Source organism: Pelodiscus sinensis, chromosome 9 (genome assembly GCF_049634645.1).
Source record: "Pelodiscus sinensis isolate JC-2024 chromosome 9, ASM4963464v1, whole genome shotgun sequence".
NCBI classification, from domain to species: domain Eukaryota; kingdom Metazoa; phylum Chordata; order Testudines; family Trionychidae; genus Pelodiscus; species Pelodiscus sinensis.
In genome coordinates, this window is record NC_134719.1 from 34,927,249 (window position 1) to 34,954,301 (window position 27,053).

At 44.6% G+C, this 27,053-nt stretch overlaps 1 protein-coding gene across 1 annotated transcript; it reads left to right on the forward strand.

The window, feature by feature from the left end:
• Positions 1–621: 621 nt before the first annotated feature.
• Positions 622–22,276, forward strand: DR1 (down-regulator of transcription 1). Its single transcript, XM_006114174.2, has 3 exons — positions 622–1,360; positions 9,435–9,598; positions 20,121–22,276. Exons 1-3 carry the CDS (start codon positions 1,141–1,143, stop codon positions 20,265–20,267), a joined length of 531 nt encoding a protein of 176 aa, XP_006114236.2. The 5' UTR covers positions 622–1,140; the 3' UTR covers positions 20,268–22,276.
• The last annotated feature ends 4,777 nt before the right edge of the window (positions 22,277–27,053 follow it).

The window sequence follows — 27,053 nt, forward strand, 5'->3', positions numbered from 1 at the left end:
GGGGCACTGTTAATAAGTAAAGATGCGCCTATGTAGCCCCCACACCACCTGGATCCGCTTCCTTGTCCAACCTAGCGACACTTAGAGCACGTACAGATAAAATAATTAATTCCCCCACAGCCTGGGCTGATCGCCACCTGGCTTTCAGCCCAGGCTGCAGAGCCGGGCGGGGGAAGCGAAGGCTCTGCCCGCCACGCTGCAGCCACAGCGGGTGAAGGCGGGCTGGGTGAGCACGTGCGCGCTCGCGTGGAAGGGGTAACTGGGACGGTACAATCCCACTGCAGACAAGGCGGCGGGACCGCCTGCTCCCCCAGGGCCTTCCTCGCGGCCCGGGCCCCGCACCGACACCCCGCGTCAGCCGGAGTAACGCGGCTACGTGCGCGGCCCAGGGCAGGCTCCGCGACGGGGGCCGCGCGCTCAGCAGCGCCACGAGGCTACTGCACAGGCGGAACTGGGGCCGCCCCCTTCGGATTCCGAAGCCCGTCGGGGCAGGTGGCGCGCGGAGCGAAGAGGGTCCTCAGCGTGGCGACCTGTTTCCGCTACCCGGGGCATGGGGTCCCGGAAGCGGAAGTGTCAGAGAACGGTTTCCGGCGGAAGCGGCCCTGCTCGTTGGTTTTGCTCCGCGTTGGCTCGTTTCCCCCTCCCGGCCGGCCGCGGTTCTGGGCGAGCGGCCGCCGCTGGGTGAGCGCAGAGCCGAGCCGAGCCGGGCGCGGGCTTTCCGGGCGGCTTCCTTCGGCTCCTTTTCACGCGGCGGCGGCGGCCAGCATGGCCCGGCTACCCGGCGGCGGCGCGTGAAGGATGTGGCGGGGGCTGTAGCCGAGGGAGCCCTGAACTCCGGGCAGCGCCTCCCGCGGCTGCCGCCGAGCGCCTGGCACCGGCTCTGGGGCGCTGGCAGCCGGCCCCCGCTCTCCCGCCTTCGGGCGCGAATCCGACCCCTTCTCTTCTCCCCGGCGTCCGGTCCCCTCAGCTCCCGTCCTCGGACTCACGGCACCTGCTCGTGTCCCCCCCGGGCACTTGCCCCGACAGCACCGCCCCGGGGCTCCCTGAGCGGCGGGTCCCCGCCGGGAGAGCGCGTGCCCTGCTTTGCATCTGAAAAGTGAGTTCAAAGGGGCTCGGAGAGTGAGTGTGAACTGAAATACAATGGCCTCGTCCTCGGGAAACGACGACGACCTCACCATCCCTAGAGCTGCTATTAACAAGATGATCAAAGAGACTCTCCCCAACGTCCGGGTGGCTAATGATGCCCGGGAGCTGGTGGTGAACTGCTGCACTGAATTCATCCACCTCATCTCCTCGGAGGCCAATGAGATCTGTAACAAGTCTGAGAAGAAAACCATTTCCCCAGAGCACGTCATACAAGGTAAGATCCCTGGAGGACGCGGGAGGAGAGAAGGCAGTCATCTGGTAGATGACAGACCATTTAGTTTAATGTTGTAGAATTTAGGATTATAGCGAGCTAGGGTGGGTAAGATAACTTGTAATGTGGCCAACAACTGTTGGTGAGAAAGTCAAGCTTTCACATAACACAGAGCCCTCCCTCAGGTCTATGATCCTAACGTTGATTTTTCTAAAAGTACTGCAGAAGTCATTTTTAAAAAAACATGAGTAAGATTATTTATGGCATTTCTTACTAGTTTGCATTGCAAATGGGAAGGCTACTTTTGTGGTGAAGGAGGCAGGAGTTGTCAGTTCCTGCCCATGTTCTCTTGTGCTACTGCGGGTGAGTCACTTAAGTGCTTCAGTTTCCATACCTGTGAAAAGAGACTTTTGCAGCATGGTTGTGCAGATTACTTCCCTGTTTCTTACAGAAACAAAATACTAAGTACCTGTAAACCAGAGGTTGATGCTGTATATAAGGTTAGGGATGGGCGGTGAGTTCCATTCTCTTGGCACTAAAAAGCCTATCACCTAGGAAGATACTGGGATTCCTATCTGCTCCTGCTCCTGGTCTTGTTTTGTGGCTTCATCTTTTGCATCAGTTTCTGATGTAATAGGTGTGTACATTTTAAAATATGCCATTGCACCCTCTTCTGGTTGTTGTGTCTTACCTTCTGTGGCTGTTGGATGGAAAAGCTTTCTCTCTCTTTCTCCCGGATCTGAGCCTCCTGATTTTGGAGAAGACCAGAATAGCATATACTCACTAGCTTTCATTTTTGGGTGTTTGTTCACTATGAATAGAATCAGTGCTTAATACTGCTGCTCACAGCTTTCCCAAGTAGTAACAAGAGTTAAACTAATGACTTGTAAGCCACATGGGCTGTTCCTGTCAAGAATCATTTTCATTTTATTCAGATACTTGAGAGAGCTACCACAGTTCTTCACAGTTTCATTGCTGCCCACAAACTTGTGAATGGAGATGGTAGTGAAAGTGACCAGAGTTTTAGTTTTACTCAGCTGCTTGGCAGGTCCCTGAACAGTGGCATAAGCAGTAGAATATCAGTGTCAGGAAAACAATTAACTATTAGTCTGTATCACATGGAAAGTTGTTTTTGTAATTATCACTAAATGTTCAGTTAATTAGATTCTGCAGACTGTGATGGGGTATGTTCACTCCACTCAGCAGAAAAGAAGAAGTTTCCTATTTGCAATATGTAAGTGGATTTTTGAAGTTCTGATTATGATTAGGGGGTGTAAAATCCTGTGTAATTGGCTAACTGGTTTAATGTGAAGTTTACTTCACATTTTACTAGCTAACCAATTAAGTCCCTCCTCTTCCCCCTTCCCCTATGGCTGAGATTAAGTGGCCTGCTGCCTGCCATTATACCACCCCCCCAGCCAACCGCAGACCAGGGTTGGCCCAGATGATTGGAGCATCCTCTGTCCGCAGTGGGCCCCATAGGGATGAAGGAGCCCATTACCCACAGCAGGTGGGGCACTGCTCCAGCCTGGAGCACTGGAACCTGTTAACCTTTCACATCCCTAGTTTTGATGACATAAGCAGCAGTATAAGAAAATATGAACCATATCTAAACTTTTGTTTTAGTTAATATTTTAAGAAAATGATGTATTGCAATAAAATTGATTTTTTAAAAAAACTTTCAAGCTCAGAATTTAAAAAGTAAAACCCAGACTGTGATTGCAAATGAAATGTGCTGGTTAAATAGATAAAGATGCCACCAAAAGTATCAGCACATGTTCTTAGGTTAAAGAAAAGTAGAACAAAACTATATTGGAAACAGTGTTAGTGGGAAGAAATAATTGAGTGATGAAAGTCTGTTGCCTATTACAAATGGTCCTTAGTACAGATTTCACTCTAACATCATCTGATTAGTCCATTTGTTTGCATGTAATGGATTATTTTTCTAATAATGATGTTCAGAAAATGTGTATGTGATTGAAAGCCGAAAAGAAATGATTATATCTGCACTGTGTTGTCTCCTAAAAGGTTTTTTTCAGGTTATATATATTATACACACTAACTGCTAATGTGTTCAAAGTCATAATTTTTTATATAAAGTTCTTCTTGAATTCCAGGTTGTCAGTGTTAATCAGATTCTCTTAAATGAACATTTATGTTTTTCCATTTATATGGTCAAATGTGGTAAGGAGGATGTTCCTTTCATAGTATTTTATATTCTGCTTGTACCTTCATTGTTATCCTTATTATCCTTCACAAATACATATGGTACTAATTCCTGTCAGATTAACCCTCATGCTTTGAGGAATCATGTCACTATTTTAAAGAAAATTATTTAAGATTTATATGGTGTATGCGAGTTAAATATGTTCTATCCCATTTTATATACTAAAACTTATTTTGCTTTTTTTGAGTAGTATCTTTGAGTTGTCTACAATGACTATTAAAAGCTTTTTGAAATTCAAATTTCAGTCACTTCTTTGCCTACTATATTATCAACATACTAAAAGAAATGTTTCACTAATATGCTCAGATTTTTATAAGTAAACTGTGGTTTGTTTGCTCTTTCTATCATACGCCTCTAGATTTTTATAATTAACACTTACATTTATTTGGTACTTAAATGAAGCTTACTGGTTGCCTATTCCCAAGATCATGCTATCTTTTTAAAAATTTGCTACTCTCCAGAGTACCAGCATTGTAGCTAAACTGAATGAGAGAACATATATTTTTATTGGCAGCTCTGTCACTTCATTCTTTCTTAAATTCTTTCAGATATTTTGGGTCCATATTGTATGGTTCTTGTGACCTTATTTTATCATCTGCACCACCTTTTTTGTCATATCACTATGTCAGCTGAATACCTGAAAAGAGTTGGTCTAGGATAAGTATCACCAACATCCCATGTGTGACCTAGACTATTTGGTCCTCAAAATCCCCTATCCCTACTAATTTTCCCTGCCGTAGTTAATGCTTTTTTTTTGTTGGCTTCGCTCGGTTAGGTCTGCATTTTCTGAAAGATACTTATTTGGTTCAAGGAACATTTTGTGCATTGCTACATAATCATACTTTTCATAGTTGAATCATTTTTTATTAGGTTCTTTCTGTTTAAATCCTTCTTAGAAGTTCGTTGCGGTATGTTTTAAGTGGCCTCCATTGGATCTAAGGATTCTAATGTATTTACAGATTGAACCTCTCTCATCCTGCACCTAACCAGTGTCGAACCAGAGAATTTGCCAGATCACAGGAGGTCAATATTGTCTAGCAATACTTTCACTGCCTGCTAGGCTCTTAGAAGACATTTAGAGATAAATTAGAGCTAACTAACAGCACAGAACATGGAGAGCTAGGACTGGTGGCTGTAAACAAACCTTATGGGATTGTGGGAAACTTGGCCACGCCCATGATAAGTGAACATCTAGATAACTGAAATCGGATGTTGCTGGACCAGAGAGTGACAGATTAGAGAGGTTCAACCTATACCATCCACGAGAAGCATGAGGTCACAAAATGAATACTGAAACCAAAACTGGTATTACAAAATTAAACACTCATGCATGTTATTTGTCCCATCTTGGTTGCATAGTTTTTCATAATGGGAGTCAAGGTTTCTTTGGAAAATCAAAATGGGCTTCAGAACCCGGGCTTCAGCTTGAGATGCAGCTTTTAAAGAGCTGTATATACTGCTGATTTTAGAGCATTAAAGTGAAGTTCACTAACCCAGTTCTGTCAGCCTGTGCTCAGAGGCTTTCTTCAAAGTGTATAGCTGTACCCTGTCTCTCCCTGTTTGTGTGGTGTCTAGCACAATGGGACTTCAGTTTTGGTTGGGACTGTAGGTGCTAGTGTAATACAAATACTAAAAGCAGTAAATGAAAATTAATGCACTCATATCTTAAAAACTAGTGATTTATAGAAATTTGCGAGAAATAAAAATTCAGACCTGTTTGCTTGGCTCTGAAACTAAGACATCTGGTAAATCAAAGGTGTGTTCTTTTGTCTACATTAAATCTGTAATAGTTAAAGTAAACAAAACAGATCAGAGAGCTGATATCTATATGTGTAAATAGTAATAACAAAGCTGTTGAAGGTTGTGCCATTAAGTTAATCAGAAAATATTTGTCAGTGATAAAGTAATACTGGTATGTCAGTTGGTCTTTTCTACAATAGACTTTAAAACCAATTTTGAAAACAGATTGTAAATGTTTAAAATAGATGTAGATGAAAGATACTGTCAACTAAATACGGCCAATTTAAAAGTGAGTCTGACAAACAAAAGGAAGACTGTCTTTATGGATTTTCATTATCTAATATTAGTGAAATGTGCACAATAACTAGAGCATAAATTGTGACAGATTCTATTTTTATAATTTTCATTTTAATAAAATATTTTGCTTAAAGAAATAGACACATTTGCCTTATTAAATTAACTGTTTTAAATTAGTTTTTAAACATTTTGTGAATGGTGATGGAAGAGCCAAACCTCTTCCTCTGATTTTTTTTTCTTTTTTTAAATATTCAAACTAGGGTCTATTTATCCTTGTACTTGTGGCCATTATCATAGTAGTTTTGTAGTGCTTCCAAAGTATATTAAAACCAGATAATTTATCTTCCTAGTTTAATTAATCTGAGATCTTTTTTGTGTGTGATGAACTACGATTTCCCTCAGTAAATTGAAGAAATTAGTGTTACCTTTTTTGTTTCATGGAGAGGTCCATAGTAATTCTTCTCATCAAATCTAAGATCATTCCCTGCAGCTGGTCCATGTATCTCACTCCCAAGCTCACTCCTCACTATTTCTTTGTTTTGGGGGGAATGTTGTTATATATGGTCATGGAACTAAGACCAAATCTTGCAGGTAGCTTGGACCAGTCCCTTTGAGGGCTTTGAGTACCAAGACAGACTATGATCCAGAGTAGAGACTGAGAGCAGAATGCTGGGCTGGTGGGCCTTTGTTAAGCAAATGTGTTTTGTACCAGAGGAAGCTTTTTCTGGGTTTGACTTAATTGCTAGATATGCAGAGCAATATTTAACCATAGAATTCACTGACAAATCTCTGTTAGGATGGGGTATAACTTTCTGGCAAGTAACAGATGATTGTTTGTTACAACTGCTCTTTGAGCATCTAATAGCATTGAAGAGTCTTTAGGGAGCCTATGACTGCAGACCAATTTAGTAATCTAAGGGGAGATGCTCTCTGTAGTACAGGAGGCAAGTTCTTCAAAGTATTTGTGTAGCTTTTGTGCTATTTTCAGTGTCTATCTGAACAACATTGGAAACTAGTGTATCCTGAATCCTTTTTTCCATTAGTTCAAACTACTTTAAAGCATGTGTCAAAGCTTATTGTAGACAAGTTTGTTCCTATCTTTTTATGAATCTGAAAGGGGCCCATGTTAGTTTGTAACTTTAAAAATAAGTAGTCCTGTGGCACCTTAAAGACTAACCAAAATATGATCACACACGAAAGCTCATGATTCTATATATTTTAGTTAGTCTCTAAGGTGCTACAGGATCACTCATTTTTATGAATCTGGTTACAATTGTTTCTTGATGTTATCCATCTAACCCTGTAGTGTGTTTTGTGGAGACTGTTGTTATAAACATGATTAGGTCACAGCTATGCTACCAGATGGAATGGTAATGATTGAAAGGACTGAATAATCTTGCTGTGCCTAAAAATTGTATTATCTTTGACAGTTCTCTTATCAAAGGGATTTGACTACAGGCAGTCCCCGACTTACGCGGACCCGACTTACGTCAGGTCTGCACTTACGAACGGGGCTTTTCTCGCCCTCGAGCTCACGGGTGGCAGGTCGCCGCCCGTGTCCTCTGGGGTGAGAAAAGCTTCTCCCGGTCTCCCTGGTCTGCTGGGGGGGTCCAGCAAAGCAGCTGGACCCCCCCAGCAGACCAGGGGGACAGGAGCAAAGCTACCCAGGCGGCGGGGGTCCCGCTGCTTGGGCGGCTTTGCTCCCGGGCCAACGAGCAAAGCTGCCCAGGCGGCGGCTTTGCTCGGGTGTCCCTGGTCTGCTGGGGGGGGTCCAGCGGCTTTGATGGACCCCCCCAGCACCCCAGGGAGACAGGGGCAAAGCCGCACGGGCAGCGGGGTCCCTCCTCCTGTGCGGCTTTGCTCGGGTCTCCCTGGTCTGCTGAGGGGGGAGGGGGCGCAGCTAGTGCCCCCCCCCCCAGCAGACCAGGCTTTTGTTGCAGGACGCCTCGGGTAGAGCAGCTGGGGTGCTGCCGGGTTGGTCCTGTGGGAACCTACCGGGCAGCGCCCCAGCTGTTCTGTCCCAGGCTCCAGATTCAGCAGCTGTTGAAACTGATCAGGCTGATTCCAGGAAGCTGGGGGCAGAGCAACTCTGCCTCCCGCTTCCTGTAGTCAGCCCCTGGTCAGTTTCAGTGGCAGCAGCTGACTCTGGAGCCAGTTCCAACTTACATACAAATTCAACTTAAGAACAAACCTATAGTCCCTATCTTGTACGTAACCCGGGGACTGCCTGTATTAGTGTATAGATATTTTTTTCTGTAATCAGTGCTACCACTAGAGGAAAGCAAATATGAGTTATTGTGGATATAATGATCACTAAACCATTATTCATACAAAAGGATGTCTTCATGTTCCTACTTGAGTTGATCATCTTTTAAAAAATATTTTTTTAGTGTCTCTGTGGAGTGACATTGAGATCAGGTAACATACATTACCTGCAGTCCCTTAAGCAGTTAGCTCCAGTTGGAACAAATTAGGCTGTTCTATGTTGTGTTCTTTTTTGAGTAAAAGTTTTGTAAATTCATTCTCCAAGGTAAACTAAAATTTCTTGGAAGAAAGGGAGTTTTTAATAAGACTGTTTAGCAGTAATTTACTATGTTTAAGTGTATGTGGGTCAGTTGTTTTATGAGAATTGAAAATTGACTTATGGAATGATGCTGAATATTTGCCTGACGGATATGTCATAGCTCCTTAGCTAATGGCAGGAGATGAGTTAAGAGATGAATTTCAGAACATTATTACAATTGATGTACATAAAACTTGAGGGGTTTTGTGAGTTATTGTTTGGTACTGTGCCTCTACCAGGAGAGTTTGATTTAAGGTTAAAACAGAATAAGGATAAAACTATATTATAGGCATGATCACCCAAGAAAGAAAATTGTCAGTACAAATGCTGTCAGTGAACCAGTTGTCTAAACAAAGCTGTCTGCTGTGTCCAAGAATTATTGTATTCTGTGTCATAGTTTTCAGTTTGAGTTAAGGTGAGGGGAGCTACTGATGAATGTTGAAGTGGAAATTTATAGCCTTACAAGAGACTGAAGTTCAGAACAGTTGAGAGAAAGTATTTTTAATCTTGTTTAAAATCACTTGTTAAATACCTATTTAATTTAGTGTAATTAATACTTAAGAAAGAGGATGTCTTTAAAGATTCAATCCTTGATGCTTCAGGTAAAGTATGATATGCCTCTGAGAGCTCCAAGAAGTCTTCCAGTAAAACCAGGGAAGAGTTCATCTGATAGTCTCAAGTCTGAAGATTTAAGAGAGTGCATTTTGGTGCAGGAGGGGAGAAGGAAAATGATTTAGGCCAGACGTGTTTAGACTTTGGGAGCTGACAACACCCCACTGCCTGCGAGTTACAATTTTGGGTTGTGCTGCCCAAATTAAGATAGATATAGACACAATACCTGCCCCCTGTGTTTCAGGGTGGTGGTGGGGGGGAGGCGGCACATGTAACAGTTTTGGGGGGCAGAGCCAGCAGTGAACCCACAGGCTGCCAGAAGTGGAAATCATCAAGCATCAGTGCCTATTGACACTAACCGAGAGGCTTGGTGGCTCATCGAAGTGATTTGGTGGAGGTGGGGTGCTCCCACCCTAAGCCCCTGCTACCTGACAACACCGCTCACCTCCCAAATGATCTCTGTGCCCTCCAGATTGAAAATATCTGTCTTAGACCTTTATTCACGACAGTAGAGCAAAAGGTGCAATAAAAAATTGTTGTAGGTCGCTGTAAGTAAGGAATCTATAGAACAGGACAAATTTGTATCTTGGACACTTTCTTGATATGCTAATTAAGCAACATGTTTTCTTTTTTTCCAGCACTAGAAAGTTTGGGTTTTGGCTCCTATATCAGTGAGGTAAAAGAAGTCTTACAAGAGTGCAAAACAGTAGCACTAAAAAGAAGAAAGGCCAGTTCTCGTTTGGAAAATCTTGGCATTCCTGAAGAAGAACTTCTAAGGCAGCAACAGGAGTTATTTGCAAAGGTGAGTGAGGCAATATTTCTGACCAAGATATCTAATGTGATATTTTTTTCCTGTTAATTGAAAAAAGAAAAACAAACAAAGAAAAATCTATCAGTGAGGTTGAATGAACTAGATACTTCCTGATTTAATGCGCTGCCCCACCTCAGTTCCTTCTTACCACCCGTGACGGTCGTTGGAGCGCGTCTCTCTTAGCTTAGTTAATAGTTCCCGTTTCTCTTAGCATTGTAGATAGTTCAATTAGTTAGGTAGTTAGTGTCTACTTTGTTCTTTGTTCTTCCTTCCCCTTCAGGGGTGAGGAATGCCAGGGCCGCAAGGCTTCAAGGCGTGCGCTGTCTGCGCAAAGTTGATGCCCAAAGGAGACCCACACGACAGCTATCTGAAGTGTCTGGGTGAGAGCCACCTTACAGACGCCTGTAAGATCTGTAAATCTTTCAAGCCACTCACTAAAACTTCTCCTCATGGAGACGGCACCGACTGGCCCCCCTGCCGTGCACAACGTCGTCCACGCGGGATGCCCTGCCTCAGCCCCAGACCTCGGCGTCGAGAACCCAGCAACGGTCTCACTCTCCAGCATCGAAGAGGGCAAGAGAGTCCCGTGGGAAGTCCCCGTCTCGGAAAACCACACCGGCTCTGCACCGTGGTGCCAACTCACCAGTGCACACATTCTCTGCGATGCGGCGTAAGCGAACGGAACGCCCCTCTAGCCCAGGGCAATTGCCCCCGCACCGCCTGTCCACGCTGGACACTTTTGAGGCGGCGCAGGACCTCATCAGTCTCACCACCTCCCTTCTGTCGTTAGTTGAGGCGGAAGGGTTGAGGTTGCCTACACCAGAGGCCGTGTTGGCTCGGGCTTCGCCTCCGCACCAGCATGACCGGCAGGCTCAGGCTACTTATGTGTCGGGACCGTCCCCGGTGGGACCAGTACTGCTTGTTTCGGCATCGATGCAGTTCTCGACGCTCAGCACCTGACTGGGCTCGACCTACCTCGGTGTTGGGTTCTCTCCCGGCTCCGTTTGGCTGCACCGGTGCCGTACCACCCTAGCCTTGTGGCAACGTCTGCGGCACCGTCACCTTTGATGCTGGCTCAGAGTACCTTTCCGGGACTGTGCCTCCAATCGTCGGCACCGGGCTCTTCAGCACCGACGCACGTCTTGACACCGTCGTAAGCACCGGCACCAGCCATGTGGACCTTGCCGGTGCCCCAGCCGACGGTGATGTCGTCCTCTTCGGGGTTCGTCTCGGCACCGTTATGCTCCGCGCCAGAGATGCAATTGGCACCGGGACTGGGCCTCCCAGCACCTCTTTTGGCGCCAACACCGCTTTCGGCACCGGGCCTAGGTCCCCCTGTGCCGCAACAGCCATCTGTCCCCCCGGTACCGCAGCATGCTTCGGCTCCCCCAGTGCCACAACAACCTCCTGTTCTCCCGATGCTGCAACAGCCACCTCCAACGGCACCGGTCGTACCAGCACCGGTCGCACCGGCACCGGCCCCCCCCACCGTGTACATGCTGGCAAGCCCGAGTCCATGGCTAGGTTTGCCCCTCTGTCGGTTACAGATCACTCCTCATCAGAGCCTCCCTGGCCAGAGTCCGATTATTCGTCGGATTCCGATGCGACATCCCTCAGGTCGGGATCCTCAGGAACCTCTTTGGCCCATAGATCCCATTCCCGGCACCGACGTGATCATTCACGGGTGCAGCAGACTTGGCCGCCTCATCCGCAATGGCCTTTCTGGACACCGTGGGCTTGCCACCAGTGGCAGGGGCCCGTGCCCCCCTCTGTCATGTCGAATGCTTCGGGTCGCCGAAAGCAACCATCGGCGTCGTTGTCACGACCTCCTCCTTCCCCCCAGAGGCCGCCTACATCAGACCTTGCGGCACAGGCACAGGCCTCGGTGCTGGAAACATGCCCGCAAGCGGTGCTGTATGTCCAACCGGTACCGCACGTGGCTCCTGCGGTAGATCTGGCATCGATACAGGAGTCATGGTCATCATAGTCTCCTGATGAAGCCCTGGCGGATCCTGCACCAGCGCTGCCTACTATGGATGCCCGAGCGCATCAGGAGCTACTCCAGCGTCTGACTTCCCACCTGGGTGTTCCGGTGGAGGCAATCGTGGAGGACACGGACCCGATGATTGATATTCTTTCAGATGACACGCCTGCCCCTTTGGCTTTGCCACTTAATAAAACGGTGGCAAAAATTACCAATGTCCTGTGGCAAACACCAGCGACCCTGACCCGTACCTTAAAGGGTGTCGAGAGGCGCTACTATGTTCCCCAGTCGGGGCACGAGCACTTGTACTCCCAGCCTGTCCCTGGGTCCTTGGTTGTCCAGGCAGCGGCCCACAGGGAAAAGCTCCCCCAGTGGGGGCCGTCCCCTAAAGCTAGAGAGCCCAAGCGCCTTGACTTAATGGGCCGGAAAGTGTACACCACTGGTGGGGTGCAACTCTGCATTGCTATTCAGCAAGCGATGCTAAGTCGTTATGCTTTTAATACCTGGCAGGCCATGGATAAGTTCAAGGATAAGCTCCCTGCCGAGTCCCGTCAGGAGTTTGCGGCCATGACCTCTGAGGGTAAGGCCATCGCCCGTACAGACCTCCAGGCTTCCCTGGACGCGGTTGACTCTGCAGCCCGCACCATGGCGTCAGGTGTGGTCATGCGCCGTGGTGCCTGGCTGCAAGTGTCTGGAATATCTCCTGATGTCCAGTCTACTATCCAAGATCTGCCTTTCGAGAGCAAGGTGTTATTCTCGGGGCATACAGACTCGAGGGTGTGTGTATCTGAAGTGTCTGGGTCCGTATGCTTAAGGACACGAGGTCTACCCTTCGGTCCTTGGGGATCCACACACCAGCTCCTCAGCGTCGTCAGCTGCCCTACAGACAGCAGGGGAGACCGCAGTCCCAGATCCCCCGTGGGGAATACTGGAGACGCCGTCCTCGTGCTTCCGGTGGGAGTACGGGGGCGGCTGCGGGCCCTTCGGCCTCAAGGGGGCGTAGGCGTCGCCCGAGAGGAGACAACCCCCGTGGGGTTGGTCAACGTCCCTCCCAACAGCACAAACAACCGTTTTGACCAGCTCCCAGAGAGTTGCGCACCAGCCTCCCACCCTGGCCCCCCATTTGGGGCCAGGTTATCCCGGTTTGCTCAAGCCTGGGCAAAAATCACAAACGATGCTTGGGTCCTAAACATAGTCAGGAGTGGCTATACCATCCCTTTTCTGGGCTCACCCCCTTCCAACCCTCCTTTCCCATCCCTTTTCAGGGACACCTCTCACGAAGGCACCCTTTGCCAGGAGGTACTGGCACTCCTCCAAAAGGTAGCGGTAGAGAGGGTTCCATCACACGTGGAGGGCAAGGGTTTTTACTCCCGATATTTCTTAGTTCCCACATCCAAGGGCGGGGTCCATCCCATCTTAGATCTAAGGGACCTCAACAAAGCGATCGTAAAATCCAAATTCAGAATGGTGACCCTGGCTTCTGTCATTCCGGTTCTACAGTTAGGAGACTAGTACGCCACTCTCAATCTCAGGGATGCTTACTTCCATGTGGCGATAAGACCCTGCCGCAGGAGATTCCTCTGTTTCATTGTCTCCCGGTGCCACTTCCAGTTTACTGTGTTCCCATTTGGCCTTTCTACAGTACCCAGGGTTTTTACAAAGTGCATGGCAGTCATGGCGGCGTTCCTCCGCAGATCAGGAGTGCACGTGTTCCCCTACCTGAACGACTGGCTAATTCGTAGTCGTTCCTATGAACAAGTAGAGGCCCACGTGTCCCTCACAAGGGCCCTTTTCGTAAGGCTGGGACTCATGCTTGAATGAGGAAAAGTCATCGTTGACCCCCTCTCAGCACCTTGAATTCGTGGGTGCCCTCCTCGACGCCAGGTTAGCGAGGGCGCTTCTCCTCAGGGCCAGGTTCCTGGCCATAGTGGAGCTTGTCTCCGAATTAACTCGGTCCTCTATAATGACCGCCCGGGTCTGCTCAAGGTTGCTGGGGCACATAGCAGCATGCACGTACGTGGTATGCCATGCTCGGGTGAGGCTCAGACCTCTGCAGGCTTGGCTGGCAATGGCATTCCGCCAATCCAGGGGCCTCTGGGACACGGTTCTTACGGTGCCCCCGGAGGTAATAGTTTCGCTGCAATGGTAAACTCAGGAGTCTGTGGTGTGCAGCGGCATCCCCTTCTCTGTACCTCCTCCCTTGCTCACTCTGGTCACGGATGCCTGGGACCTGGGTTGGGGCGCACACCTGGGGTGCTGCAGGACCCAGGGTCTGTGGTCACCTGCAGAGTGCGCTCTGCACATAAATGTACGGGAGCTCAGGGCAGTCAGGAGAGCGTGAGACCTTCCTGTCGAAGCTCTCTCGCCACTCTGTTCTAGTCCGTCTGGACAATGCGGCAGCTGTATTTTACATCAACAGGCAGGGGGGTGCCCGGTCGCCTCCCCTCTGTCGCGAGGCCCTGAGCCTCTGGGAACTGTGTGTACAGCACAACATCGCTTTGCAGGCAGAGTACCTGCCAGGGTGCAAAAATTTGCTGGCCGATGCTCTGAGCAGGTCCTTCGGAGCCCACGAGTGGTCTCTCAAGGACTCAGTCCTTCGTCAGATCTTCCGCAGGTGGGGCTATCCCCTACTAGACCTATTTGCCTCGGCAAAACCAAGTGTCAGAGTTACTGCTCCCTGTTGGGGCTAGGGGAACACTCCTGGGGGGATGCCATGATGGTTACGTGGCTGGCAGGCATCCTTTATGCTTTCCCCCCATTCCCCCTAATTCCCAGGGTTCTGACCAGGGTCAAGACCTTTGGGTCCACGGTCATCCTGATAGCCCCCAGGTGGCCCAGACAATTCTGGTTCCCCATACTGGTGGACATGCTCACCAAGGAGCCTATAATGCTCCCACCAGCCCGGAATCTCTTGACCCAACCGTGGGACAGGGGGACCATGGTTCAACCGAATATCAAGACTCTATACCTAATGGCCTGGTTTATCCATGGTTGAACCAACATGAAAGGGAATGTTCCCAAGAGGTACAGATGGTGCTCCTAAGTAGTAGGAAACCTTCAACCAGATGGTCGTACGCTGCCAAATGGCGGCCTTCTCATCTTGGGCATCCCGAAGGGGAGTGCACCCGTCCTGTGCTCCTGTCCCGTCCATTCTGGACTGTCTTTTTGAACTTAGGTCTAGTGGCCTCTCTATCTCTTCTATCAAAGTCCATGTGGCATCTCTCTCCGCCTTCCATGTTGGTTCAGCAGGAGTTTCTCTGTTCTCTGACCCTGTGGTCAAAAGGTTCCTTACAGGTTTGGATAAATTGTATCCCTCAGTTAGACCCCCCTCTCCCCGCTTGGGACCTCAACCTCATGTTGTTTAGACTTATGTCGCGCCCCCTTTGAGCTGCTGGCCACGTGTTCTTTGAAGCACCTCTCCTTGAATGTTGCATTCATTGTGGCCATTACGCCGGCTCGCAGGGTTTCCGAATTGAGGACATTGAATATAAATCCACCCTACCTGGCGTTCTCTGACAATAACTTGAGGCTCCGCCCCCATCCAGCTTTTCTTCCCAAAGTGGTGTCACCATTCCATTTGTCCCAAGAAATTTACCTCCCGGGTTTCTTTCCAAAACCCCATGCCTCCCCCAAGGAGCAGGTGCTCCATTCCCTGGATGCTAGGCTTGCACTAGCTTTTTATATTGATAGGACCAAACCCTTTCGCAGATCTCAGCAGCTGTTTATTGCTGTGGCGGACAGGGTGAAAGGGCTCCCCATTTCAACCCAGAGGTTGTCCAACTGGGTTGCAGGGTGCATCAGGGAATGTTATGCCCTTGCCGGGAAGGTCCCGCCCCGGGTTACAGCACACTCTACCAGGGCGCAGGCGTCCTCTGTAGCTTTAGGGGCGCAGGTTCCAAGCACTGAAATCTGCAGGGCAGTCACATGGTCGTCACTCCATACCTTTACGGCGCACTACGCGCTGGCGCAACAGGCCAGGGAAGATGCAGGGGTGGGCTCTGCAGTCCTCAGCTCTGTATTGTAAGTATGTTTGGTTTATCAGTGTCACATTGCACTTTATACAGTTTTTCTGTGTTCGCTTGATTGAATAAATTTGTTTGGGTTGTTCAACTTTTTGTGGACTTCTGTTTCTGACTGCTCCGACCCCTCCTCCTTGAATTGGGGTTGGCTTGGAAGTCACCTAATTCGAATGGACATGAGCAACACCTCTCGAAGAACAACAGTTACAGGTAAGTAACCGTTCTTTTTTAAAAAAGTTACTTCAACTAATTTTTATATTCCTTTATCTGTACTACCATATTGTATTTAGTCCAGTTATACAGATAAAGGGGAATGACAACTGATATTTTAGAAAAATATCAAAATCTGTAAATTGTAATCCTAGAAATGTAGTGCCGAAAGAGACTTTGACATCCTCTTGTGCTGCGGCAGGCTCACCTATACATGGGCCATTTCAAAAACGTTTGTCTGACCCAGGGCTACTCCACACATGGCCCATGGGCCACATGCGGCCCACAACCTGTTTGTTTGCGGCCCATGGTGTGGTTTGGGTTACACGGGGCTCAACACATGGCCTGCGGGTAGAAGCCAAAACAAAAAAGTAGTCAATATAATGGTCTTCTGTTGATATGTGTTTTAGTAGCTACATTCCTTGACTGTCATTGCTCATTAAAAGTGTTGTATGGGTGGAAATCGGATAAATAATGCATTTTGTTAATATCAGCAGAACTGACTTAAATGGGCCCTGTGTGTTGTGTAGTCTTGCCTTAATCTTTGTATTCATGCCTATCAGTGTGAAAGAAGCTATTTGCATGTATTTTCATATATATTTGCATGTATATGCAACCACACTTAAGTTGCAGCCCTAAGCATGTGCTGTGAGGATCATTGTGGCCCCCGGAGCTTCCAAAGTTGAGACTCTCTAGTTTATAAGAGAGATTGGGAAATCCCTGTCCTTGGTGGTTTCTAAGGATACGTTAGACCAGAGCTAAACTGCTCTTCTAACTAGAACATTTTTATTAATATCTAGCCTGTCTCCCCAGCTGTTTTCCCTTTACTCTTGACTGTCACTGTCTAATGATGTTGATTTATTTAGGAATTCTAAGATAATTCAAATATATTTCTCTGTGCTTGTCCTAACACGAGACAAGATCCTTCATCTCAGCTTTTCCTTCCAGCACTTCCTCTGAGATGGTTTACAGGACAACTCAGGTGTGACTGGCTAAGACCAAAACCATCCTCTCTTCTCCCATTCTGTAACTGGCACCACTGCTATTCTGCAAGACTTGTAATTCGGCAATCATCTGCAATTCTTCCCTCTTGCACTTCTCATATCCAGGCCATATGCAAATCATATTGCTTTTTGTCTTTTACATGATTTTAAAAGTTCATCTGTCTTTTTCTTCCTGTTCCATAAGTGAAAATATTTATTCAGTCTGGTGATCTCACATCTTAGTTGCAACCTGCTTCTCTCTGACCTTGCTGAAATTCATGTGGTCCCACAAACAAAAAATTTTTTATTTGTTTGTTGTAAAGTGCCACGTACATTATAGCTAACTAGATGAGGAGACAGTTGAAGTTTTCACCAGGTTTAAAAATTTATCAAATGGCTAACACACATAGTGGTGTATATTGTGACAAATTAACAAATATTCCCTCTCTCCTCCCCTCCCAACCTTGTGGTAACATTAAAAAAGCCAATGCGACTGCTGCAGAAGCAGTGTTTGGTTTTATACCAAATGGGTTTGTTCATTAAGTTTTTTATGTTCTTTTATGTTTAATGCAATGAAGTTTAATGTGGATAACTTTAATAAAACTGTACTCTATACAGGTCAAAAGCCATAAAGGTGGGTGAGATTGGGATATTACTCAGAGCAATATAAACAGGAAATTAAAACAGTTAACTGAAACTACATGTAAAGAGGTGTTCTCAATTTAGCCCTGGTTTTTTTACCTAATTTTAAATTGTCTAATCTAGACACTGGCCTCTAAAGGTATGGATTTAGTTTTTTATTTATTAGCAATTAATAAAAATGCATTCTAATATTGTCAGTACATGCAAGTCACTATTAGTCTGTGTATTCAGTCAATAAATGAAACTTAAAATGTTCCTTCTTTGATAATATGCAAATATCTCTGCGATTCTAAAACAGTGCATTTTATTCAACTGTATATCAAAGTAGTATTGTTGGAACAAGTGCTGTACTTGCACTCTAGTCCTGCAAATACTTATGCATGTGCACAATTCATGCATGTGATTATTCCTATTAATGTTCCACAATTTACTAGTGGTTCTATACAGAAGGAATACTGACTGCTTACATGACAATCACACTTAAAATATTCATCTGTATATCTGAGAAATTATGCATGCGCATAAGTATTAGTAAGATCAGGGCCCTATTTTTTGTTTATGTACAAAGGTAACTTAATGAATAAATCCAAATCAAGAAGTGTCCTCATTTGTTAATGTTAAGTTGAAGTTGATAGGAAAAATTGAGTGTGGTAATATTTGAGAAGAGACATGAGCCGTTAAAGACTGGCATGCTACATTATGGCATGAGGGAGCAGATTTAAGTTTGAGGACATCTTAATTTTGGCTGAGTTCCTGACTGAGTTCTTAGCTATGCAACTTTATGTAGTTTCCAGAATTTTCAAAAGAAAAAGGATGGGGAATGGTGGTTGTATAATTTGGCAATATTAGGTGCCACCACAATTATCTATTCAGCAGAAAATGCACTATCCTGTGGAGCAGTGTTTTTGGTTCCATGAGATCTTCATGACAGTTTAGGAAGGCAGCAAGTTGGTCCCTGGTATCAGAAAAGTTAAGAGAAACTGCTGTAGAGCTATTAACACTTATGGACCACTGTCACATTGAATGTATATCTTATACATGCATATCCTCTACTAATGTATGTAGGTGTTGCCTTTGTTTCTTTAGAACACCATGTAAAAGGGCTAAACGTGTATCAAAGTATTGACTGTGAATAAAGTGATTCTCTTTCAAACCCTGGTGAGTGCATAACGTAAACACTTAAAGCTTCTTCTTAGTGAGGATTGTTTTATTTGCAAACATCAACTTTAAAAAAAAAAAATCCAGCACATTTGTACTTGAGCTCTTCAACGAACTGTCACAACTCTTCGAATGGGGACAGTATCTTTTTGTATTCATTTTTGACCGACTAAGTTGTCTGTTGAAATGTTGCAAAATACCATCCTTAGGTAAAAAGAAGGTTCAGAAAATTTCTGCCTGATAGTCAAGTTATGGACATTTCAAAATGAATCGAAGTGTGCACATAACGTTTAAAATTTCCTATAAAGAGGGGGGAAATGCCCAATAGTAGTTTAAACTATCCTGGAGGCAACTGTAGAGATTAAAGTACTAGAAAAATTATGACATCGCAAGAAAGTGAAAGCTGACAGTTGAAGGGGGAGAGAAGTCCACTAATCAAACTCTTTACTTTGTACTTTTTATACTCTCAACTTCAGTTCAGTACTAACAATAATTTAAGAGACTTCCTATCAAATATCCCCTCTCCTTTAAATGAGGAAGATGAACTCACAATATATGTCTGAGAATCAGGAAAATTCATCCACAGAAACGATATTTAACATTCCTGGAATTTATGTAATAAAAACAAGTAATTTTTTGGAGCTGGGGAAAACTTTTATACTCTTATTTCAGAAGGAAGCCAAATAGAAGTGAGAGATGGAGGTTAGGACTGAATTTAGCTACAGAAAAGGCTAGGCCTGATATTAGAGAAATATTGTTACATCACTTCTCTAGTTCTCACACTTTCAAACTATAACATATTGTCCATGTTTCACTTTCCTCACTTTCCATTTTTCCTTATTGGATTTCATGCCTTGTTTTAGGTCACAAGTAACACATGAATGTTCAGAGTGAATTGGTTTCTAAACATGGGAAGTATTAGGACCATCCTAATCTGTCTGCACTGTCTTTAAGATGAAAATTTCTTTAATTAGAACTCCCATTTTAATAATTTCTTCCTTAAATCCTGGAATTCCTGGTCAGTATTTCTGGGGCAATGTGGGTAAGAGGTAGAGGGAATTGTTCATTGTTGCATTTCTAGCCACTTGGCAAAATTATTCATTTTTCATTTGAAAATGGTGCTGCTCTAACTGTGTGCAACCTCCAAAATTGAGTTTTTTCCAAGTACTTTTTTATGAACCCTAACCTCTGGATTTTTGAGCATAAATGCTCCAAATGATGGCTGTAGTTGTACAGCAAACCATAAAAATAGTTTATAGCAATACCACAAAAAATGTACTGTTACAGTAGTAAGGAGTTTAGGTTATGGATTAGAGGGAAATAATAGCTAAACCTTAATATCAGTACAAAGCATTGCAGTGTGTTGAACACCGTTTATGTACAGTAATTATTTTTGTGTATAAATCTTCTACTTTGCACCTGCCTCTGCTAGACCACTAATGTAATCTTTGCCAGTTTGGTAGTAATTCCTTACAAAGACTTGGGTTTTGTTAACAGTTTCGTTTTTATGTCTTCAGGCTAGACAGCAACAAGCAGAACTGGCCCAACAGGAATGGCTACAGATGCAACAAGCAGCCCAACAAGCACAACTTGCTGCTGCGTCAGCCAGTGCATCCAATCAGGCAGGGTCCTCTCAGGATGAAGATGATGAAGATGATATCTGAAATTCACCAACTGAGTTTCTATTTCTACTGAGAAATATCTTTCCTGCACAATGAAAACAGTGAAATGAATGCTTACCTGTAATTTTGTATGCATCTTGGACTGGCCATTGGTATTCTAGGGATGTCTGCTGTTGTGAGTTGTCCATGTAAAAAAATGTTTTTGAACTCTTAAGAGATTAAGGTTCAATATCATATCAACTTTGGATTTTTAATGGTGTATATGGAAATTTTAGATAGCAGTGCGTCATTTATTTGATCAATAACAGTGTTAAAATAAACAAGTTTATAAAATAGTGAGATTTATACAGAAGCTCTAAATCCATATTTGCATTTCTCTTCCCTTTTAACTAAACTATAAAATCTTACATAGATAATTTTTAATTGTTTTTTTGGGGGTGGGAGTGGTTCAGTAGACACTTAAATATGTAATGAAAAAAGCAAAGAGGTCAGCACAGTAAAGTCTGAATTCTTTGTCTTTTTTAAAATGAGGATATATATATATGGCAATAAATATTATATGTGCTCAAATACCACATTTATTACAAATTTGAAAGGATAGTTTTCACTAAGCTAGGAATAGGTATGTTTAATAGGACCTGTAGAAATTCTGTCATTTTTTGTATAGGGGGTGAAAAAATAAACCCATGATTTTATTATGACATATGTGAAGAGTCCTGAACCAAATGGATATTTCATTTCAAAGACTGCCCAGTGTAGAGCGCTAATAATTCTTATTCTTTCACTCCAATTTAATGTTAACTGTTGTTGATGGTATTGCGTAGTTCAGACATGTTCATATTGTTCAAATGTAAAGCTGGAACTTGGTGAAACAGAATTGTGTTGGTTCCATTGACTTAACTGGGAATTATTAAATGTTCAAGCCTAAAAAGGCACAAGTTGAAGCTAATGAACATGCTTTCAGTAAAAGAGGGATTTTTATTTAACCCTGATTAGTTATTGTCAGCATAATGTTAACGTTTTCCAGACTAGTTTACCAATGAATTCCTCAGCTACCTTGTGAAACAATAACATTCAAACAGATTAGTAGGTACAAAGGATTCTGTCCAATTTAGTTAGGAAAAGATGCCCTATGAGTAATCAGCACCATATGGATCAGGAAAGAGAAAAGTCTTTTTGTGAGGTTGACTTTGAAAATTCTGTTTATATAAATGGATGGGCAGCTGTTCTTTGTTAGAGCACAGTTGTATCCATTATAGAATTTTAATGTTTAAAGAAGAAATTTTGGCCTTTATTCGAGTACTCTTGTTTCCAACAGAATGGAAAAGCCACTTGTATACTAGTACAGATGGTCTGATTAAATAGCTGTGTAAGAATGCATTCTTTTCTTTAAAACAAAAAAAAACTTCTTAGTGTGATCTTGACAAGTTTCTCTGGTGAAATATTTTTGAATAAGAGCTGTGGGTGCAGCAATCTGTTTACATAGTGAAGTAAACAGAAAACAGTGTGCCTATGTTAAGTAGAGATATGACCAAGGTACAGTTGGCATATATTCAGCTCAACGATTGCCCAGGGCCTTTTGATTTCAATCTTAGAAGCGTGAGGTTAAGTATCTAATACACTTGCACATTTTCTAAATGCATCTGTGCAGTGATGGTTGAAAGTAAAAATTAGTTTGACTGTTAAGTTGAAAATTTTCATGAAATATGTTGGACAAGATTTGACTAAGTGGTTTTCTGTTAACACTTACGTACCAAAGGTAGTAAATCTAGTCTAGTGAAACAATGTTAATGTGCAGTGTTGGCTTTTCTAATTTGTATTATAACACCTTACACTTTCTATTTTAATGAGTCATTTTTCTTTTAAGTAAACAAAATTAGGTATTTCACACTTGTTTTTTCTGATGCAGAATTCAGGTTAACATTTTACTGCATCTGGTATGTATGGGATAGGATGTTTGGTTCCTTGTGACCTTTTCTTTGGACGTTCTTGTGCTTTTTTTTCTTATGCTGTATTCTTCAAGCAATAAAATTCTGATGTGTTTTTATAAATGGTTTTTATATTTAATTTGAATAGTCACTTTTCACTGCCTTTGCAATGTTATATAGAATATTGTTAAGCACTGCTTCCATTTTGACTGGTGAGCGGTTTGTGACAATGTGCCTTGACATTCCTGCTCAGTTGGCTAATTATATACTTGCAAACAATATCTCAGTTTTGCCCTGGGGACTCCTTCCAGGAAGAATATTCTCACCATTTGCAATATTTGCATGTTTGTAAAACGAACAGGTTCATTTGTTTAAAGCCTGCATGTCCAGCTTTTCAGGGCTAAAGTGACAGTCAAAATCTCTAGGTCAGATGTAGCGTGCCAGGCCGATGCTGCCAGCGGTGTTGTGTGGAGCCCTGGGCTGGGCAGGCGGGGGCAGTGCCAAAGTGGGTGCTCAGGGAGCCCCACCGTGCCCTGTGGACAAGTAGGAGGAGATTCTGGCAGCTGAGCCGGTGTGACTGGGCTTGCTGCTCAGCTCTAGTGAGCCCAGGCTGGGCACTGAGCATTGTGCACTGGTGGCAGCAGCCCGTTGGGCTCGGGGACAGGGACTGGAGCTCACCCATTGCTGGGGCTTTGTTCCGGGCAGGCAGGCATTGTGTAGCTCCACCTGGGCGCACTGCAAGCCAAAGGAGCAGAGTGAGGGGCCGAGCAGGGATCCTGTGGGTGTGGGCGGTGCTTGGGTTGTGGCCTGCCCTTTACTGTCTGTCTGCCCTGGCCCTGCAATTGCCAGCCCACATGGTGCCTCGGTGCCACTGCCTGGCACGTCAGACAGCCAGGGGGAGTGTCGTCCCGTCCCCTCTCCTCCCCCGCCCCCCGGAAATGGCTTTAGCAGTTTGTTCCGCAGACCTAGAAGCGCAAATTGGTGAGTCATGCACCACCTCGCCGACCCAGCACTGCCCCCCCCACCCGCGGTGGACATTCATCTTCCCCTTCCCCAAGCCACCAGGGCCCAGACAGGAAGGGGGATGTTAAATGAGATGTGCTGGGAAGCCATGTCCCAAATTAAACCCGCCGGTGGGCTGCCCCTTGCTGGGGTTGGCTGGGAGCAGGAGCTGCTAGACCTTTCACGAGCTGGAACTGAGCCAGCTCAGCTCAGGAACGGCTTGCGCTGGGTCTAGGAGCTACCCCTGATGAGGCTCTGCAGTTTAAATGTAGTAGGAGCCAAGCTGTCTGTGCACCCAGCTTTTACTACATTTTAAACTGCAGAGCCTCAGCAGTGGTAGATCCTGGAGGCTTCCAACCCTATCGACTATCAGCTACACAATTAGCTGATTACTCTTTTCTTAACATCCATAGTATGTTTACTTCATTGGCTAAGCTTTTATGATACATTTGTCTTCCAGCACTACAAAGCTAACACAGGTACAGAAGTAAGCTGAATTTTGTTCTGGGTCAGAGACTGGCAGCAGAATTAGTCACATCTTCTCTCACCTCAATGCAGTGTTCTAAAAGCAGTAAAAACTTGGCAGTTTCCTTCGACAGAGAGACAGCCAAGGCAGGTTTTCATAAGGAGGGAAAGTTCTACGCTGGGCAGCCTTCCTTCTGTAATGATAATCCACACTACTGTACAAGTGCTAAACAAGTGGGGATATAACAGCATGGGGGAATTTAAATAGGGTTCATGTGGATCTCCTCCCTCCCATCAAACTTTTGTGATCAGCTTGGCTGCAGAGGCAAGACTAGCAGAAGATGAAATAATCTGTTATACAAATGTACAGCAATTATGAGAAGTGGATACTGTCACAAACCTAGTAGTGAGGTCTGTGATAAAAGCCATCTTAAACATAATAATATTGATAATTGGGTATTAGGACTTTTTATGCTTCAGGAAGGGTAGCTGAATTAGTCTGTAACAGGAAAAACTTTAAAAAACAATAAATAGACTAGTAGAACCTTAAATACTAACAAAACATGTAGGCTGCGTTTAGACTGGCAAGTTTTTCCGCAAAAGCAAGTGCTTTTGTGGGAAAAACTTGCCAGCTGTCTACACTGGCCACTTGAATTTGTGCAAGAACACTGACGATCTAATGTAAGATTGTCAGTGTTCTTACGCAAATACTATGATGCTCCCGCTCAGGGATAAGCCCTCTTGCGCAAATGCTTTTGTGCAAGAGGGCCAGTGTAGACAGATGGTAACTGTTTTGCGGAAAAAAGACTCGACGGCGAAAGTGGCGATCAGGGCTTTCTTCCGCAAAACTGAGTCTAGATTGGCACGAATGCTTTTCCGCAAAAAGTGCTTTTGCGCAAAAGCATCCGTGCCAATCTAGACGCTCTTTTCCGCAAATGCTTTTAACGGAAAAGCTTTTCGTTTAAAAGCATTTGCGGAAAATCATGCCAGTCTAGACGAAGCCGTAGATGGTGGTATGAGCTTTCGTGGGCGCAACCCACTGAAGAAGTTGGGTTGTGCCCACGAAAGCTCATGATACCATCTACATGTTTTGTTAGTCTTTAAGATGCTACTCGTCTATTTATTGTTTACGTTTTATGTACTTTTTCTCTGCCCTGTCTTCTAATGCAGCCCTACCAAGTCTACTGGCAACATTCCTAACATTTAAACAGCTTCGCATAGTGTGTTTTTGAAATAAGCTATTGGATACACTTGTTCTTCCTAACATCCCTAACAAATCAAACGTTGTCTGCAGCCTCTGTGTGAGCAATATGTACAATCTGTAACAGCAATTGTAATAAGGGCTGATTATACGAAGCTGCCATGAGCTTAAGAGAATTGTGAGAATTGACCCAAAAACCACTTACTTCAGAATTTTAGATTCATGCGTTTAAATGTAATTAGTAATTTCTCCAACAGGACTTTTCCCATGTCTCCCTCTCTTTAGTATCTAATACGTCAATAATAATAGTATGATGAAAAATAAGCCTGTTAGTTGCTACGTATGGGTTGCTTGGCTACTTACTGGTATAAATGCACATTTTTTAATTTGCCAGTTTACAGAAACCAGTAACAAAGATTATTTTTTTAATTTATGGAGTTGAATTTTTCATTGGATTCCATTTTGTTTCTTGTTTACGAGACTAAGTTTTTTGGGCCAACGGCCATATTTGTAAAGGGTGCACAGATTGCAAGTCAGGTCTGGTATGTGTCTTTATTTCATAATGTGCCTGAATTCTTTTTCTAACTGCTTGTTTTAAAATGTAAAACATTTGAGGATTTTTCTGACTACTGAAACGGTGAACACTCACCTGTAATCACAAATAGACATGCCTAAGTAATATGGTTGTACAATTCATCATAAGCAGCAGGTAGAAATCTATCTTCCTTTCCTGTCTCTTGGTGAATTATTACGTACATGTTTAAACATTCATTCTATGTTGTTAATCGCCTCTGGGCAGAGATCATCTTATTATTATTGTATTGAGCAGCATACAGGCTTCAGTGAGGAAACAGATGGAGATAAAAGACTAGATTCGGAGGTCCCCTGTGACATGTTTGTGACAGCACTGCTAAAGAGCCTCAACAGCACAGATGGCCCACACAACATTTGCAGAGCCTCCTCGATGCTGCCACAAGACAAAGCTGAAAGAGTGTCTGCAGCAGTTTTGCCCCTCTGTATAGGTTCGTGCAAACTATTACAAGAGGCCTGTATATTAGGGCAGTTCTCATTTACTAGAGTCTGTAGTTATGGTGATGATGCGCGAACTAGACCATAGTGCTTCTTGAATTGGGAAGGTACCTGTCTTTTCTCCTGTTTCTGCACCAGTATCTGGTTTAATCTGGGATGAAGTCTCTGTTAGGCACAACAAGGATTTCTATAAAAGCACTTTGCTGGAAACCAGATGGGAGTCTAATTTCTGAGTAGGCAGCAATCCATACATAGTTTTTGGAGTACTGTCCTGTATACAGAACTGGGCTGCATCTAATTGTCAAAATCTTTTGTAGTCATCCTAAAAGGCAAAACTATTAATTCTCAAGGAGGAAAAACTCACAAAAACTGTTTACACTACAGACCTTATAGCAGCATAGCTGTACTGTACTTGTAGCTGTTCTATGCTGGTGGGAGAGTGCTTTCCCATTAGCATAATTAAACTACCTCCAGCAAGTGCGATAGCTGTCAGCAAGAGAACACATCCTGTCCACACAGTGCTGGCCAAACTGGCACCTTTCCACACTAGTGCTTTTGTTCGTGAAACTTAGATTGGTCAAAGGGATTTTCCCCTCTCTGCCACCTGTATCCAACAAAAGTTTTACCAACAAAAGTGCTAGTATAGATGTAGCCCTAATATTATTACTAGAGCAGCAGCTCATGCTGGAGAAGTATTGCATTGTCAGGCAATGTTATATTGCCTGGCATAAGGTCAGTTCCCAACTAGGCTTTGAATATCATGCCTGTTCAGGTACTAGGGAAGTAAATGGTGAAGGGGTAAGAATGAGATGCTAGAAAGTGGCCAGATGTAGTCCAGGGGTTGGATCAAAGTGTTAGGTGGGCTATGTTTGGCCCCTTGGCTGCATCCTGCCCAGCCCTTCTCTAACCCAAACAGTGAAAACTGTGTTTCCTGAACAACACCCAGAACAGAAATCAAAATTGTGTCTCTCCAGCACAAGAACTGAGCTTTCTGATTCAGGTGCAAGTATAAACCAATGAAGAGAATTTGATTAGTTTAGCAGCAGTCCTTGTAATGTGAGCAGGATGAAGAGCCTGGGTACACCATTCCACTCCACAACCAGATTTTCCAGTTGGAGTCAAAATTCCAGATTTGGTCACTCTTTGGAGAGAATGATAAAGGAGATGGGCGTGGGCAGAGGTGAAATTAAGTGGGTGTGCCCT

Coding starts and splice junctions, on each gene's coding strand:
- DR1 (XM_006114174.2), top strand. CDS start 1,141: ATGGCCTCGTCCTCGGGAAACGACGACGACCTCACCATCCCTAGAGCT. Junction 1,361..9,434: donor CCCAGAGCACGTCATACAAG/GTAAGATCCCTG, acceptor CTTTTTTTCCAG/CACTAGAAAGTTTGGGTTTT. Junction 9,599..20,120: donor AACAGGAGTTATTTGCAAAG/GTGAGTGAGGCA, acceptor TTATGTCTTCAG/GCTAGACAGCAACAAGCAGA.